At 37.6% G+C, this 14,752-nt stretch overlaps 1 protein-coding gene across 3 annotated transcripts in view; it reads left to right on the forward strand.

Moving 5' to 3' along the window:
• THSD7A (thrombospondin type 1 domain containing 7A) overlaps positions 1-14,752 on the forward strand; it is a 302,477-nt gene that overhangs the window by 266,366 nt on the left and 21,359 nt on the right. For all 3 annotated transcript variants that reach the window (XM_058181258.1, XM_058181256.1, XM_058181257.1), the window contains 6 exons: positions 1,094-1,247; positions 3,337-3,478; positions 5,180-5,295; positions 9,312-9,429; positions 13,043-13,188; positions 13,726-13,900. In XM_058181258.1, the coding sequence (XP_058037241.1) occupies positions 1,094-1,247; positions 3,337-3,478; positions 5,180-5,295; positions 9,312-9,429; positions 13,043-13,188; positions 13,726-13,900 (851 nt within the window). The remainder of the gene's footprint in view (positions 1-1,093; positions 1,248-3,336; positions 3,479-5,179; positions 5,296-9,311; positions 9,430-13,042; positions 13,189-13,725; positions 13,901-14,752) is intronic.

Raw genomic sequence — 14,752 nt, forward strand, 5'->3', positions numbered from 1 at the left:
ATGCCAAATATACTCTTTCCTGGACAAGGACATTCCTCACTCTGCAAACAGATTAGAGTAATGTATTATAGGGCTTTCCTTTGGAGGCTAACTTGGAAGCTACGGTTGGTCCAAAATGGAGTGATGCAGGCAATGTATAGCACACCTTACTATACCCATTGTACTGCTAGTTGCACTGGTTACCAGGTGTGTTCCAGTGTAATTCAATGTACAATAAATCATCTAAAAAGCCATCCATGGCATAAAGCCGTGTAATTTGAGCAACTGCCTGTCTCCAGTGGTTTTACACATCCAGTGTGACTGGCAAAATTGACACACTTTGCATTCCATCAATTAAGTACCTTCATCCTGTGGAACCCAGGAAGCTTGTCTACTCTATAGTAGGACATGCCCTCTGGGATATCTTCTCAAGAGGTCCAGGTGTCTCCCATCAATAGCATCCATTGTTCAGGATGTTATTAAAAACCTAGCTGTTCTCCCTGGCCCTAAACCATATGAAGATTTTCCCTGTTGTTGTCTTGTGAGCTGTCCATTAGCTCTTTTTTAGTTTTATTTTATTTATTTATTTATTTTACTTTTAATGACTCTCCTAGAGTCATTGAAAGTCAGGCAGCCTATGAATTGTGTAATTAACTAATTAAAACAGACTTAGAATTCGTTATAATCAAGTTTGGTTACAGTTTTTAAACTAGTTTAACACTCTTTCCTAATTAGAGTGCCTTCATCTATTCAAGTGATTTGGGAGAAATTCTAAGTGTGCAAGTTGAGAATGTTGTATGTCTAGTTAAGTTTCTGTTTCTGGAATTTTCTTCAGAGAAAATGTTGTTTGTTAAAACCTTTAGATCAACCTTCTTCTTTCTGCTTTCTTTCAAATAACATGCGGATAAAATTTCCACAATGTGCTCTCTTGGGTATGCTAGATTTCATAACTGGAGAGTACTATTTTAGACTAAGATGCATATTGCTCTTTTATTTTTATTTCCCTTTAATTCAGCACAAAACTTTCTATATAGGAAGGATCTAAATACACTGCATAATTATTTACAGCTACATAATTTTACATATACTACATCTTATGGCTCTGTCTTTCCAGATGCATGCAAAACACTGTAGATGGTCCTTCAGACATTGTAGAAGACTATCTGTGTGATCAAGAAGAGATGCCAATTGGTGCTAGAAAATGCATACTGCCATGTCCAGAAGACTGTGTCATATCTGAGTGGGGCCAATGGTCTAGGTGTTCTTTGGTAAGTACTTTAAGAAAGTAAGGATTCTTTTGTCTGACCAAATCAAAATTGACCAAGATAGTAGTAACTGTGAGAGGAATCTTGGAGTCCTAATGGACAACCATTTAAATATGAGCCAGCAGTATGCAGCAGCTTCCAAAAAACCCAACACAGTTCTAGGCTGCATAAATAGAGGGATAGAATCAAGATCAGGTAAAGTGTTAATACCACTTTATAATGCCTTGGTAAGGTCACACTTGGAAAACTACATTCAGTTTTGGTTGCCACAATGTAAAAAAAATGTTAAAAGTCTAGAAAGAATGCAGAAAAGAGCAACAAAGACGATTGGGGGTCTGGAGGCTAAAACATATAAAGAACGGTTGCAGGAACTGGGTATGTCTAATTTAATGAAAAGAAGGACAAAGGGAAACATGATAGCAGTGTTCCAATATCTCAGGAGCTGGCACAAAAAAGAGGGAGTCAAGCTATTCTCCCAGCACCTGAGGGCAGGACAAGAAGCAAGGAGAGAAGCAGTTTAGAACTAAGGAGAAATTTCCTGACAGTTAGAACAATTAATCAGTGGAACACCTTGCCTCCAGAAGTTGTGAATGCTCCAACACTGGAAGTTTTTAAGAAAACTTGGATAACCATTTGTCTGAAGTGGTGTAGGATTTCCTGCCTAAGCAGGGAGTTGGACTAGAAGACCTCCAAGGTCCCTTCCAACTCTGTTATTCTATTCTAAGATACTTTCTTCTGAAATGCCTAGCCAGTAACCCAGTTATAACTTATCTTTCTATCAAGCCATAGAGTCAAACCATCTAGTGTTTGATTATTATCTTTGAAAATAAGGGGATTTTTCACATTACCTGCTTCCTGTTCCTTTTAAACTAAATATGCTAGTCACTCTATATCTTGAGTAGTTGCTTTGTCAATTGTTCTACCACAATTTTGGGGCAAATAATTATAGGTTGGTTGTCTCATCATTAGTTCCCTTGGCTATTGTTGGAAATGTTAGTAACACAGAATAATTCTTGACAATATAGTTTGGCACTAAAAACTGTTAACAATATATTTCCATCTCAGGTTGTATGTATGTATGTGACATATTTCTGTATCCATAGATCTTCAGATTTTCCCCCTTTGTAAGACACTTTGAGTCTATGTTCTACAGTTTTAAAACTACTTAATTTTGACAAAAACTAGATGGCCACTACAACCATTAAACTGTAATGAGTCTAAACGATCAGCTAAGCCAGAAGTGAACCATAGTACTGTAGTCTTTAGCTTGCTGTTGTTAATCCTGATTCTGTAACCTGTTTAGTGTTATATATGTTCTAGGTCAGGGGTGTCAAAATTGATTTTATTAAGGGCCACATCAGGTTGTGTTTGAGTTCAGGGGGACAGACCAGCTCAATGTCACTCATGTCGGGGGCACCTGTGGTGGCCTGAGTACTCTGTCAGTGAAAACAGGCTCCCAAGCACCATTTCTGGCTGAGACAGCCTCCTACAATCCTCTATCAGCAAAAATGGAGTTCAGGAGGGCTGCCTGCAGCCCTTGAGAGCTCTGTTTTTGGTTGCAACGGCCTCCTGCAAACCTCTTCTAGTGAAAATGGAGCTCCATTTTCACTGGCAGAGGCACCACAGGCCAGTCCTTTGCTGTTTCTTGGGTGGCCCCACAGGCCAGAACTAAGCATCCCATGGGCCAAATCCATCCCATGGGCCTTGAGTTTGACACTCCTGTTCTATGTTATTGATAACAGCATGACTAAAATCTCATTAGTTTAAGTCTGGGATTCATTTTATTAATCAAAACAATATACTTATTGAATTTTCAAGAAGTGTAAGTACTTTAAGTATTCACTAAATATTTAAATGTTATATTTAAGCAGATCTGTATATCATTTTCTACAATTATGCTCACAATAACTGTGAAAGAGAAGGTCAGATTTTTAAAATATAATTATGAGTTTTAACTCACTTAATATGATTCTTAAGTGAATGTGGATTTTGAACCCAATTTTAAATACTTTTAAATACTTTGGCCTGAAAGAATTCGTATTAAGGATGTTGCTTTTATCAAAGTAAAAGGATGTTTGGTTTCTTTTCTCAGCCCTGTAATGGCAGCAGTGTGAGGGAACACTCAGCAAAGATCTTAAGGCTGCCTCAGGAAGGAAAGACCTGTCCTTCTACAGTTGAGACAGAGCCTTGTCATCTGAACAAAAACTGCTATCATTATGATTATAATGTGACAGGTACTGATGTTGATTAAGTCCTTGTAGATTGCAAACTGAAAGAAAATATTGGTAGTCCTCGATTTATGACCACCATTGAGCCCAAAGTTTCTGTTGCTCAGTGAGATACTGTATTTGTTAAGTGAATTTTATGACCTCTCTTGCCTCAATTGTTACGTGAATCTGTCAATTGGTAAGCTAGTAACCCGATTGTTAAGTGACTCTGGCTTCTCCATTGACTTTGCTTATCAGAAGGTCACAAAAGGTGACCACATGACCTTTAGACACAGCAACGGTCATAAATATGAACCAGTTGCTAATTTTGATCCCATGATCATGGGGATGCTGCAAAGACTGTAATTATGAAATAAGTCACTTTTTTCAGTGCTGATGTAACTTTGAATAGTCATTAAATAAACTGTTGTAAATTGAGGCCTACCTGAATTGCAGCTCACCAGACACATTCTGTTTTCGAATAGCCAAACATTTGTTATAGCCTGATTTTCTATCCTGATAGTTTTCTATTACATCTCCACTTCAAATTCCCCTACTATACTGTGTCTGGTAAGTAATTCATTCATTCTGCAATAAAGCTATTTGGACTCCCTCCAAAATATATATATATATACATTTGATGATCTTCCTCCATTTAAAAGTAGTCCTTGACTTACAACCACATTTGGGACCAGAATTTATGTTGTAATTCATTGCAGTCAAAAGTCAAGTCATAACTGAATTTGCCATAATTTTTATGTCAGTTGTTAAGTGAATTCAGCTTCCCGAATGGGCATTTGTTTGCTGGAGTTGTTTTTGGAACTGTGATCAAGACACTGTAACAAGACATAACTGTGAGCCAGTTTGCCAAGTTTCTGAATTGTGATTATGTGACCATGAGGGATGGAATAGTTGTAAGTGCGAGTACAGGTCATAAGTCACTTTTTTTCTGAACAGTTTTAACTTTGAATCATTGTTCAATGAATGGTCATAAATCAAAGACTATCTCTAGAGTTGATGTGATTAATTGGTTATTTCCACAAATTTTGAAGTTCTCCCAAATTCTCCTAACCTTCCTTTTGTATCTGGATAGTTTTATTTTGGATCTGAATTCACAGAGAGAGAACAAATTTCACTATCAGAATATAGGATACCTTTCCCCGTATTCTTTGTCTGATCAAGAGTCAGAAACAGATATTGCCTAGGGTTGGGATTCCCAACTTTTTTCCAGCTAAGAACCTTGCTGTGTTTAGAAAAGTATGGTTAGCCCTGAGAATTAGGATGTGTATAGAATGATGACATGTATGGAGACAGAATTTTTTTTGAATTGGATCAAATTTAATTAAAAACTACATTAATTAAATGTAGATAATAGTTCCCCTGTGTTTTATATCTTTCCTATTAAAAATGATAACAGGCTCTGAAGTTGTGCTCTTCTGGATTTGACTGCTATTTTATGCATTCTTACAAGGTGATCAATGTTATGTGATGCCCAGAATTTGAGATGCTGGTTCAGTATATATTAATTTTACTGCTATGTTCATCACTTATGTGTCCTTAGGAGGCTGACATAAGAAATCCACTGTAAGTCATCTGAATCTTTTGAAAATGAAGGGAAATATGAACAAGGGAGGAGGGCAGGTTACTGCAATTTTTTGCCTTTTGGTACAATACACAGGAGATATTTTTCACTGGCTACCGTTCTTCTTTTCTTCCCTTTCTTTCAAGACTGGAGCACATGCCAGCTAAGTGAGAAAGCTGTTTGTGGCATTGGGATCAAAACAAGAATGCTTGATTGTGTTCGCAGCGATGGCAAGTCAGTGGACCTGTTGTACTGTGACAAGGTAGGTGAATGTTTTCCCTTGTTTTGTGGTTGAAAACCATCCTCTATAAAACTTTCTCTTCAGTGCATGTGATAAATCTTGTGACAGATGCTTCTCAAAGGTACTCACGGGCTGCTATGTACCCTGTAAATGAGCTTTTGCCACGATCAGTGGTTTTTTTCATTTAATTCCCTCTTTTTGCTTAAGTGAGTGATCACTAAGGTATGCTATCCCACCCCGCCTCCCATTGAAATAATGGTTTGGGAACAATAAGCCATCAAGGTGAATAAGTATAATACATCTTAATTGGAACAGCCATCATTGTCCTAATTTGCAGTGATTCTTTTGTAACTTTTTGATCTTCTGCCAAAGTGATGCATTTCCCTTTATCTCTCTCCCTGTCTCTGTCTTTTTGGGTGTCATTTTCCCAATTGTAAGTTGTTTGGCCTTTTTGTAAATTTGAGGAAAAAAAATGCCTGCAGAAATACCTTTTAATATATTGATATGATAGTATTTGTTAAATTATTTTCATATTGATAGATTTATAAAGTTTTATGTGCCCATTTCACCAAAATTGAATCTAGGTAGCTTACAGACATTAAATAAAATGCACCATAAAACATTTAAAACAATAAATATAGCTCTTAGATTTAAAATTTTGTCTAAAATTAAATTAAACAGGATGGAGAGGGAGGAGCAAAGTACATATAGGAAGGAGTTGGGGTGTGCTCAACTCCATCAACCAACTCCAACCTGCCACATCCCCATTGGTGCCCCAGTCTGTTTGCATAGCATGTCTTCAAGGCCTTTGGAAATACCAAAATGGTGGGAACAGATCTGAATTGTGTGTGTGGGGGGGAGATGTTGCAGAGGACAGAGCCATGGCAGAAAAATCTTCTGGCAGATCTGCCCAGCTGAAATTCCTTGACTGAGGGTTTTCGCAGCAAGCTAATAATAGTTGTGTGTCAATGAACAATCTGAAACTTCATGAAAGAACCAATGTGCTAAATAGTTTGGGGGTTCTTGAGTTAGACCAAGAGATTATTTATTTTGATCAAGCATAGTATACTTCACTATGAAGCTGAATCAACTGACATAAGGTAGGAAAGTGAATTTTTTCAAAAGACTTGGAAGAAAAGTACAGAAGTACAGCAACATGACAGTATTTCTTTTAATATTTTGAAAAATATAACCATAATTGCTATGACAGAAGGTTCGTCACTGAATCATAACATAGTAGACATCCTCGGTCACTTTTTAAATCTTGGAACAGAAATGAGTAGATTTGTTGACTATGGATCTCAATTAAAATTTATGGGGAATCAAAGGTCACAGTGGATAGAATGATTGAGCAAAGTGGGCCCAAAATATTCTGTTCTGTTCTCTGCTTTCCTCCCAAGTTGATTTGGGAATTGAGGAACTTTTCATTGTTTTATTAATGAGGTTAAATTCATGTGTAATGAACTCATTTAATTTCCACTTAAAATGGCGGAAAACTATGTCACTGATTATTATTTTTTTGCAACTATAGTTAGAAGAAGGACTACAAACTACAAAAAATGGAGCTTTGCTGATTTTTTTAAAAAACAAGATTCCCACTCCAGCTACCTAGCCTCCCTTCAACATACTCTTATTTTTACCTTATTTTTCTTACTATAAGATGCTTCAGACCATAACGCGCACCTAGCTTTTGGAGAGGAAAACAAGAAAAAAAAATCTGCCTCTGCCTCCCAGCAATTTGCCTCCTTGAAGCAAACAGTAACAGCCTGGTCAGCTTCAGTACAACCTCATTTAGCATGAGCAGCTGATTGGCGGTTGGATCAGCCTCCTGGAATACTGCCGATCAGGTGCTCCAGGCTACAGGGATTGCCACCACCTATCATTGTCTCCATGCGCCCCATTTTCAGTCTCCATGTTTCCCATTTTTGGCATGTTCCAAGCAGCTGAGATCTCCGCCTATTCTGCCTCCACAGTTTGGTAGTGATAGGCAGCAGCGATGGCAGGAATTGGGAACGGGCCAAAAACAAGGCACATGGTGGCCATATGAGGGTGCGTGAAAGCCAAAAAAAGGGCACATGGAGGCCAAAAATGAAGTACGTGAAGGTGGCGATAGGCAGTGACAGCGGTGATGGGCAGCAGTGAACCCCGCAGCCTGGAACAGCTGATTGGCAGTATTCTGGGAGGCCAATCCAACCACCAATCATATGCTTGTGCTAAATCAGGCTGTGCTGAAGCTAACCAGGTTGTTTGCTCTTTGCTGCAAGGAGGCAAATTGCTGGGAGGCAGAGGCTGAAGGGTGGGGGCCGGTGGGTGGGTGGGGCTTCAGCAACATTCACTCTATAAGATGCACAGACATTTCCACCCACTTTTGGAGTGGGGGAACTGCATCTTATAGACCAAAAAATTATAAAAAATATGTATTCAGTTGGACCAATTTGTGTATCTTGCAAACACAGTAAATCTATTATAAAGTCTCAACAGAAAAAATTATTTTTGATTTCTAATAATTTCTATGGAAGGTGTTAATTTGTAATTAGAATGTAAGGGGTTTGTACGAATATGTGAATGAATCTGGTTAGGACACTAAGAATTGGGTGAAATAATCATTATACAACTATTGAGTAGGTCCCACTCAATCAAGGCTGGAAAAAGAACAGTACAATTTTCCACAGCCTGAAAAATGCAAAAGGAAAAGGCCTGGAATTCAACTATGAAGCAAAATATAGAGCTTAATTTCTTCAAGAGACAGATAATTTGTGTATATATGCTTCTACCTCATTTGCAATAAAGGAATACACATATAATCATGTTGTGTCTGTGAACTTTTCTGCTATAAGCAAGTCCCCTGAAGTAGAATGTCTGGAAAGCTGAGATTTATTGCTGTGCTTGGCATGAAACTTAATAGCATATGTCTCCAAACAATATTTGGCAATTGGTTTCTGTTGTATTATTTTATATTGCTTATTTAATGAGACAGAATTCAGTGTATGCCTCTCAACATAGCTATTTGAAAAGCATGAGTGCCTTTTCTGAAATTATAAGGAACAGTGGGATTAATTAAGTGGGAAACCAGAATAATTATCCCCTCCCATTAAAAAAAGCAATGTTTACATTCACTACTAGAATAAGTAGGATAGAGCCATTTTCCTTACTTCCCATTATAATTTAGGAACATTGTTTTAATATTCAGCTTTCTATTCTTTCATAATATTTATTCTCTGGTTGTAAGCAAGACAGCAAGAAGTCTATTTTTTGTGTACAAAATACCTACTATCTGAACATAATAGAACAAGGTTTCTTAAACTGTAGTTCTAGAATGCTCTTAAATTCTCAAAAAAATAGAACAAAATTTAGAACAATGATAGTCTTCTCATTTTTTTGTGTGTTCTGTCAAATCATATTTTTTTCATGAAAAATATTTTGAATTATGGTTAGTCTTCAAATTATGAAGGCATTTGGGACTAGAGTTTTTGTCTCTAAATGATATGGTCATAGGGAGGACTGTATCTGTTAGTTTCAGAAATTCGAGAATTCACACTAATGATTATATTGTATTACTGACCCCTGGAACATGAAAATGGGGAAGATATCTTTTTGCATATAATATCACATTTTATTGGGGATTTTTTTGCTGTTGAATATATTATTGAACCCAGGAAAATAATACGGCTGTCATGAATATAGAGGGCAGCGCAGAGCTACCTTTTAACAAACTCTTTTAGCCTTTTTTGAAAAAATTGTACCACTTTTAAAAAATTGCACAACTGAAAATGAAAACTTTGTTGCCAAATTTAGTCAGTATGATCCTAATGATCTATGATGGCCATAAAATGGAACTGGGACAGTAGGAAGCTGTAGGTTGCAAGAGAAAGCCAATTAATTTTATTAAAGCACTGCAAGTGTATTTAGATCCTTATATGAATTGGTACAATTTTTCCTTTTGTGATTATTAATTTATAAGTGTTGAATTAATTTATTCTGTTGAATTGATAATTTTTCATCTGACCCACCTATTTGGTATATCTTTTTTTTTTTAGCTTGGTCTGGAAAAAACTTGGAATATGAACACCTCCTGCATGGTGGAATGTCCTGTAAACTGTCAACTCTCAGACTGGTCTCCATGGTCTGAATGCTCACAGGCTTGTGGCCTAACTGGTTAGTTCAAAAGCTTCCTGGTGATTGTTAAATGAACCCAGTTATCAGTCATCCGAAGAAGAAGAAAAACTAAGGGGCAGAGGCTTTGGTAGAAAGATTGCTAGATTGAGGCAGATATGGTTTGCTTTCTTATAAGCTTGCTATATTGCCAACTTGTTATATTGCTGAACAAATTGCCATTCTGATTCCGGGGACAGAAGATAGAGTGAATGTTTCTGTGGGATGACCACAGGAACCTATCTCTATGTAACATTTCTCAATCTTGGCAACCTGTAGATGTATGAATTTTAAATAATCACTGGTTGAGGGATTATGGCAGTTGAAGTCTATACATCTTTAAGTTACCAAGTTTGAGAAACACTGCTGTATGGTATATTGGATCAAACAAAGCTTGTCTTAAGCTGGAAGAAACTTTGCCTGATAGTATTATGTTTCCATTCTGCAAAGTAGCTTACATCTATGTTATAAAGGCATTTCTTTTGTGTTCACAAAAGCTAGAACATTGAGGAAGTTACTAAAAGTATAAGGGTATTGAAACCAGATGTTCTCCTATTTGGACCTAGGCCTTAATTACGAAGAATGCAACTACATATAAGGAGAAAAGCACAAAGCAAAGTCAATACTCCTCACCATTCTTTTTAACAAATATTAGATCTACTTGTGAAATAGGTGCTTTTCCCCGTTAAATTTCTTACTCACACCATCCTAAATGGCAACTAGGATTACTTTTAACCAGAACCTGACTTATCTTTTTTCAAATGGGTCAAATTTAAAGCTACTTGAATTAATATAATGCCAAAGCAGAATTTTTCAACTTTAATTTCTTAGCAAGCCATAGTAATCTAGCTAGTGGATTAGCTGGCATACTACTGAATACCACTAGGAGAATTCACACAGCAGGTTAAGCTTTAAAAAAGATAAATCCTTTGCTTATGTATAAGTTTTATTAAATGCCTGACTCTTTAAGCTCTAGAAGGTACAAAATCAAAGTTCAATACATAGAACAATGCAATAAAAACCAAAAAAATGTAATAACACACAATAATGGCAGAAATCTTTCTTTAGCTAATTAGCAAAGGCTTATTAAAAAGTCAGTTTTTTACTATCCTTTGGAAGTTCATAAAAGTGGGAAGTATTTGTGTTTCCAAGATAAGTTTGCCAAAGAAAAATTGCTGCCATCATGCACACCTGCTTCAGTGCTCCCTCTACTACATCTCCTAATAGGAGAGGGCTTTTAACAGGATATCTCACCAAATTAGAAGAGAAGACTCACTGAAAAAGACCCTGATGTTGGAAAACGTTGAAGGCAAAAGGAGAAAGGGACTGCAAAGGAAGAGCTGGTTAGATAAAGCAATCAGTGCAATGTACATGAATTTGGGCAAACTCTGGGAAACAGTGAAGGACAGGGTGGACTGGCATGCTGTGATCTATGGGTCATAAAGAGTTGATACGACTTTATGACTGAACAACAGCAATTTTATTTACTCAGGTTAGATGTACAGAGTTGACTTGGATGAGGAGTCTCTGAAATAACCAGTCCCATGCTATATAGCAGTGATGGCTAACCTTTTGCAGACCGTATGCCCAAAGTGCCCAAACTCCCAAAATGCAATGCACGCACGCCCCCCACAAATGCCCCGTCCCCCACGCATGCACGGCAGAGACCCAAAGATCAGCTGGTCAGCAGGAGGCGCATGAGCATACGCAATATAGCTGAACTGGGAAGACAGCTCACATGCCCACAGAAAGGGTGCTGGGTGCCATCTCTGGCACATGTGCCATGGGTTTGCCGTCACAGCTATATAGGCAGCAATCAGTATCCTTGAGCTGTGGTTGGAAACAATAACCAGCACTATTCCTGCATTAGTATTATGTGACTGTACTTCAGTTCTGTACTAAGCAGCTGATATGCTTTGTTACCTGGTGTTTTTAAATGGTCTTCAATGTATGCGAATTTTAGTAATTGAAGTACTGGAAGACAAGAATGTAAGCCATAGTCCTAGTGCCTCCTGTTCTAGGTAAGGTTACAACTGATGTGCATAGGCCCTTCTATCCTTTGTGTTCTTCCAGTAGCAGTGATGATTCTAGGAGAAGCCCAGATTATGAACCAACTTTTTCAAGGGAAGTCCAATCCTGCCAGGAGTCAAGGTGGATGTCTCCTGTTATCAGTTGGCTTCTGAATCAACAATTATTTCATTTTGCTTGGTTTTTTGTTGTTGTTGTTGTTGTTTATGGCAGAGGTGGGTTTCAGCAGGTTCTGATCAATTCTGGAGAACTGGTAATGGAAATTTTGAGTAGTTTGGAGAACCAGTAAATACCACCTCTGACTGACCCTGACCCTGTCTATTCTCTGACTCCCAAGTCCCAGCTGATCGGGAAGAAATGGGGGTTTTGCAGTAACCTTCCCCTGGAGTGGAGTGGGAATGGAGATTTTACAGTATCCTTCCCCTGCCACGCCCACCACACCCAACAAGCCATGCCACGCCTACCAAGCCACGCCCACAGAACCAGTAGTAAAAAAATTTGAATCCCACCAGTGGTTTATGGCTTATACAATGGAAGTGTAATGATAGATGGATACTTAATCAAGAATGTATTATAGATGCTAATCTTATTTTTTTTTCTTTTGAATAGCTGATTCATTTCATTTGTGATATCATAGGAACTGTGATAACATTATAGCATGCTTCATTTATAGCACTGGCAGATAATTCTGCTGTTAGTGGCTGTCAAAGCTGCATTCAATATAACAATTATTTCTTTATTGCTCCAAATTTGTCAAAGATGCCTATTATGGTAATAGTATTTGATATGTTTAGATTCATGTCAAGAAGATGTCAAATTATCCTGTGCAGACAAAACAAATCAAAATATACAAATGTACATGCTTTGTAATACATCCATCTATTTGACCCATCACTGTAGGGCCGGAATAGCTCAGGCTGTAAGGAGCCTGTTATTAGAACGCAGTAGCCTGCAATTACTGCAGGTTCAAGCCCGGCCCAAGGTTGACTCAGCCTTCCATCCTTTATAAGGTAGGTAAAATGAGGACCCAGATTGTTCGGGGGGCAATAAGTTGACTTTGTAAAATATACAAATAGAATGAGACTATTGCCTTATACACTGTAAGCCGCCTTGAGTCTTCGGAGAAGGGCGGGATATAAATGTAAAAAAAAACAAAAACCTGTACATTTTGTTCCAGTAAGAAAGAAAAACAGAACCAAAAAAAGAAAGAAAGAAGAAGGATTCTGGATCACTAATGGGAGAAAAAAAAAAAAGATGGATAGATGGAGGGGTTTATATGTGTGTAACGTCTGTCACATCTGACACATAACAGAATCTCTACTTTCCAATTTTTTAGCCAGCCTTCCCTACTTGGTATCCTCAATCTATGCTGGATTTTAATTAGCCCAATTACTGATTGGGAGTTGAATCTAATACATTTGGAGGTTAAGTGAATGGGAAAGATTGATCCAGACCATATTTCTGGGCTGCTCCTTAGAATGCTCCAACATCATTCCTAGCTAAAGCAGGATTTATGACTTGAAATTACATGTCTTAAAACACATACAATATCAGCACTAAATGCTCTCTCTTTTTCTCTGCTTTGAAGGAAGGATGACACGAAAGAGAACTGTTATTCAACCTTTCCAAGGTGATGGCAGACCTTGTCCTTCACAAATGGAGCAGTTCAAACCTTGCCCAGTAAAGCCTTGTTATCGATGGCAATACAGTTCATGGGAAGAATGTAAAGTTGAGGTAAAACTAGTACCTGGAGTTTTCATCCTTAAATATTTGTGATGCATGCCGATATATGGCATCTGGAGTATATGGAGAATGGCAGATTAGGGAAAGCTGATTTATATACTTCTATAGTATATATAGTATATAGTATACTTCTTAAATTTTGGCCTAAATAGAAAAACAAGATTCTATAGAACAATTCACTAATAAGCTGTTCTATCTTATCTACACTTGTCTCATTTATTAAATAAGAACTTTTTATTAAATGTGCACATAGAAAACATACATGACCTGATTTTTCCGATGGTTAGAAAATAAGCATGACTTTATTTTTCCTAAATTGTTAAGCCTAAAGTGTTGTGTTTTGGCTTTTCAATTGGAAAATTTATTTATACAGTACATACAGATCTTTATCACAGGTTAAGCCACTAATTGCATGCACTTTGGCGCTATCTGTGGTTTCAAAGCATGGCCCAGTATCCCATTGCCCTTTTGTGGCATTTTATTCAGTTTTTTTCCCTTATTCTGACTTTTTATGAACATCTTTTCCAGGATGCCCAGTGTGGGGAAGGGACAAGAATTAGAAATATATTCTGTGTGGTCTATGATGGATCTAGTGATGACATTGGCAAAAAAGTTGAAGAAGAATATTGTGGGGAAATTGAACCTATGGTTGATGGCAATAAGAAAATTGTACTTGAAGAAGCTTGTACTGTGCCTTGTCCAGGTATTTCATTTGTTTGCTTATTTTGTAAAACAGATGTTGAATCCAATGCTGATGATGTTTTGAAAGAAAGACAAAGAAAATTATATTATTTCCTATATTGTATTGTTGTGGATCAAAGTAAGGCAAAAGGAATTTGACCTCTACATTAATCTTTTCTTTAAACTCTCTTATTACAACAGCAGGGTAAAAGCTATTAATACATTAATAATTTGAAATTCAATAATATTTTTTAAAAAAAAACAATATGCAGGATTGCAAGATAGTCTATGGTTTAGAGATGAGCTTGCATAGACTAGCATGAGCATACTTAGGACAAAATTGACTTTGTTTGCATTTGGGTGCTGCTGATAAAATCTGACAGAACTGACCAGGCTCGTCCTAGCTGCAGGACAAGTAGGTCTAGGCCAGGTAACTTTTTCTATACAAATTCTTACTGAACAGTATTTTGCAAAAACCTCATTAGAGCAAAGCCAGGATTGATCATGGAGATCAATATCTATGGGCTCTCTTTGGGACAACTGGCATATGAAAAATGGCTACCGTATATACTCGAGTATAAGCCGAGTTTTTCAGCACATTTTTTGTGCTGAAAAACGTCCCCTCGGCTTATACTCGGGTCTATACGGCTTATACTCGAGTTTTTTTTTTTTTTTAAGCCCCTCGGCTTATACTCGAGTATATACGGCTTATACTCGAGTTTTTTTTTTTCTTTTTTTCACATTTTACCGGACTGAAGCCCTGCCGGTGCAGTGAGAGGGCGGGGCGGGGGGGCCGCCAGCCTTCTCAGCTGAGGGAGGGAGGGTTTCCCCAACCGGTAGGTGCCTCATTTCCCACCCTCGGCTTATACTCGAG

The sequence above is a fragment of the Ahaetulla prasina genome, chromosome 4 (genome assembly GCF_028640845.1).
Source record: "Ahaetulla prasina isolate Xishuangbanna chromosome 4, ASM2864084v1, whole genome shotgun sequence".
Taxonomy (NCBI): domain Eukaryota; kingdom Metazoa; phylum Chordata; class Lepidosauria; order Squamata; family Colubridae; genus Ahaetulla; species Ahaetulla prasina.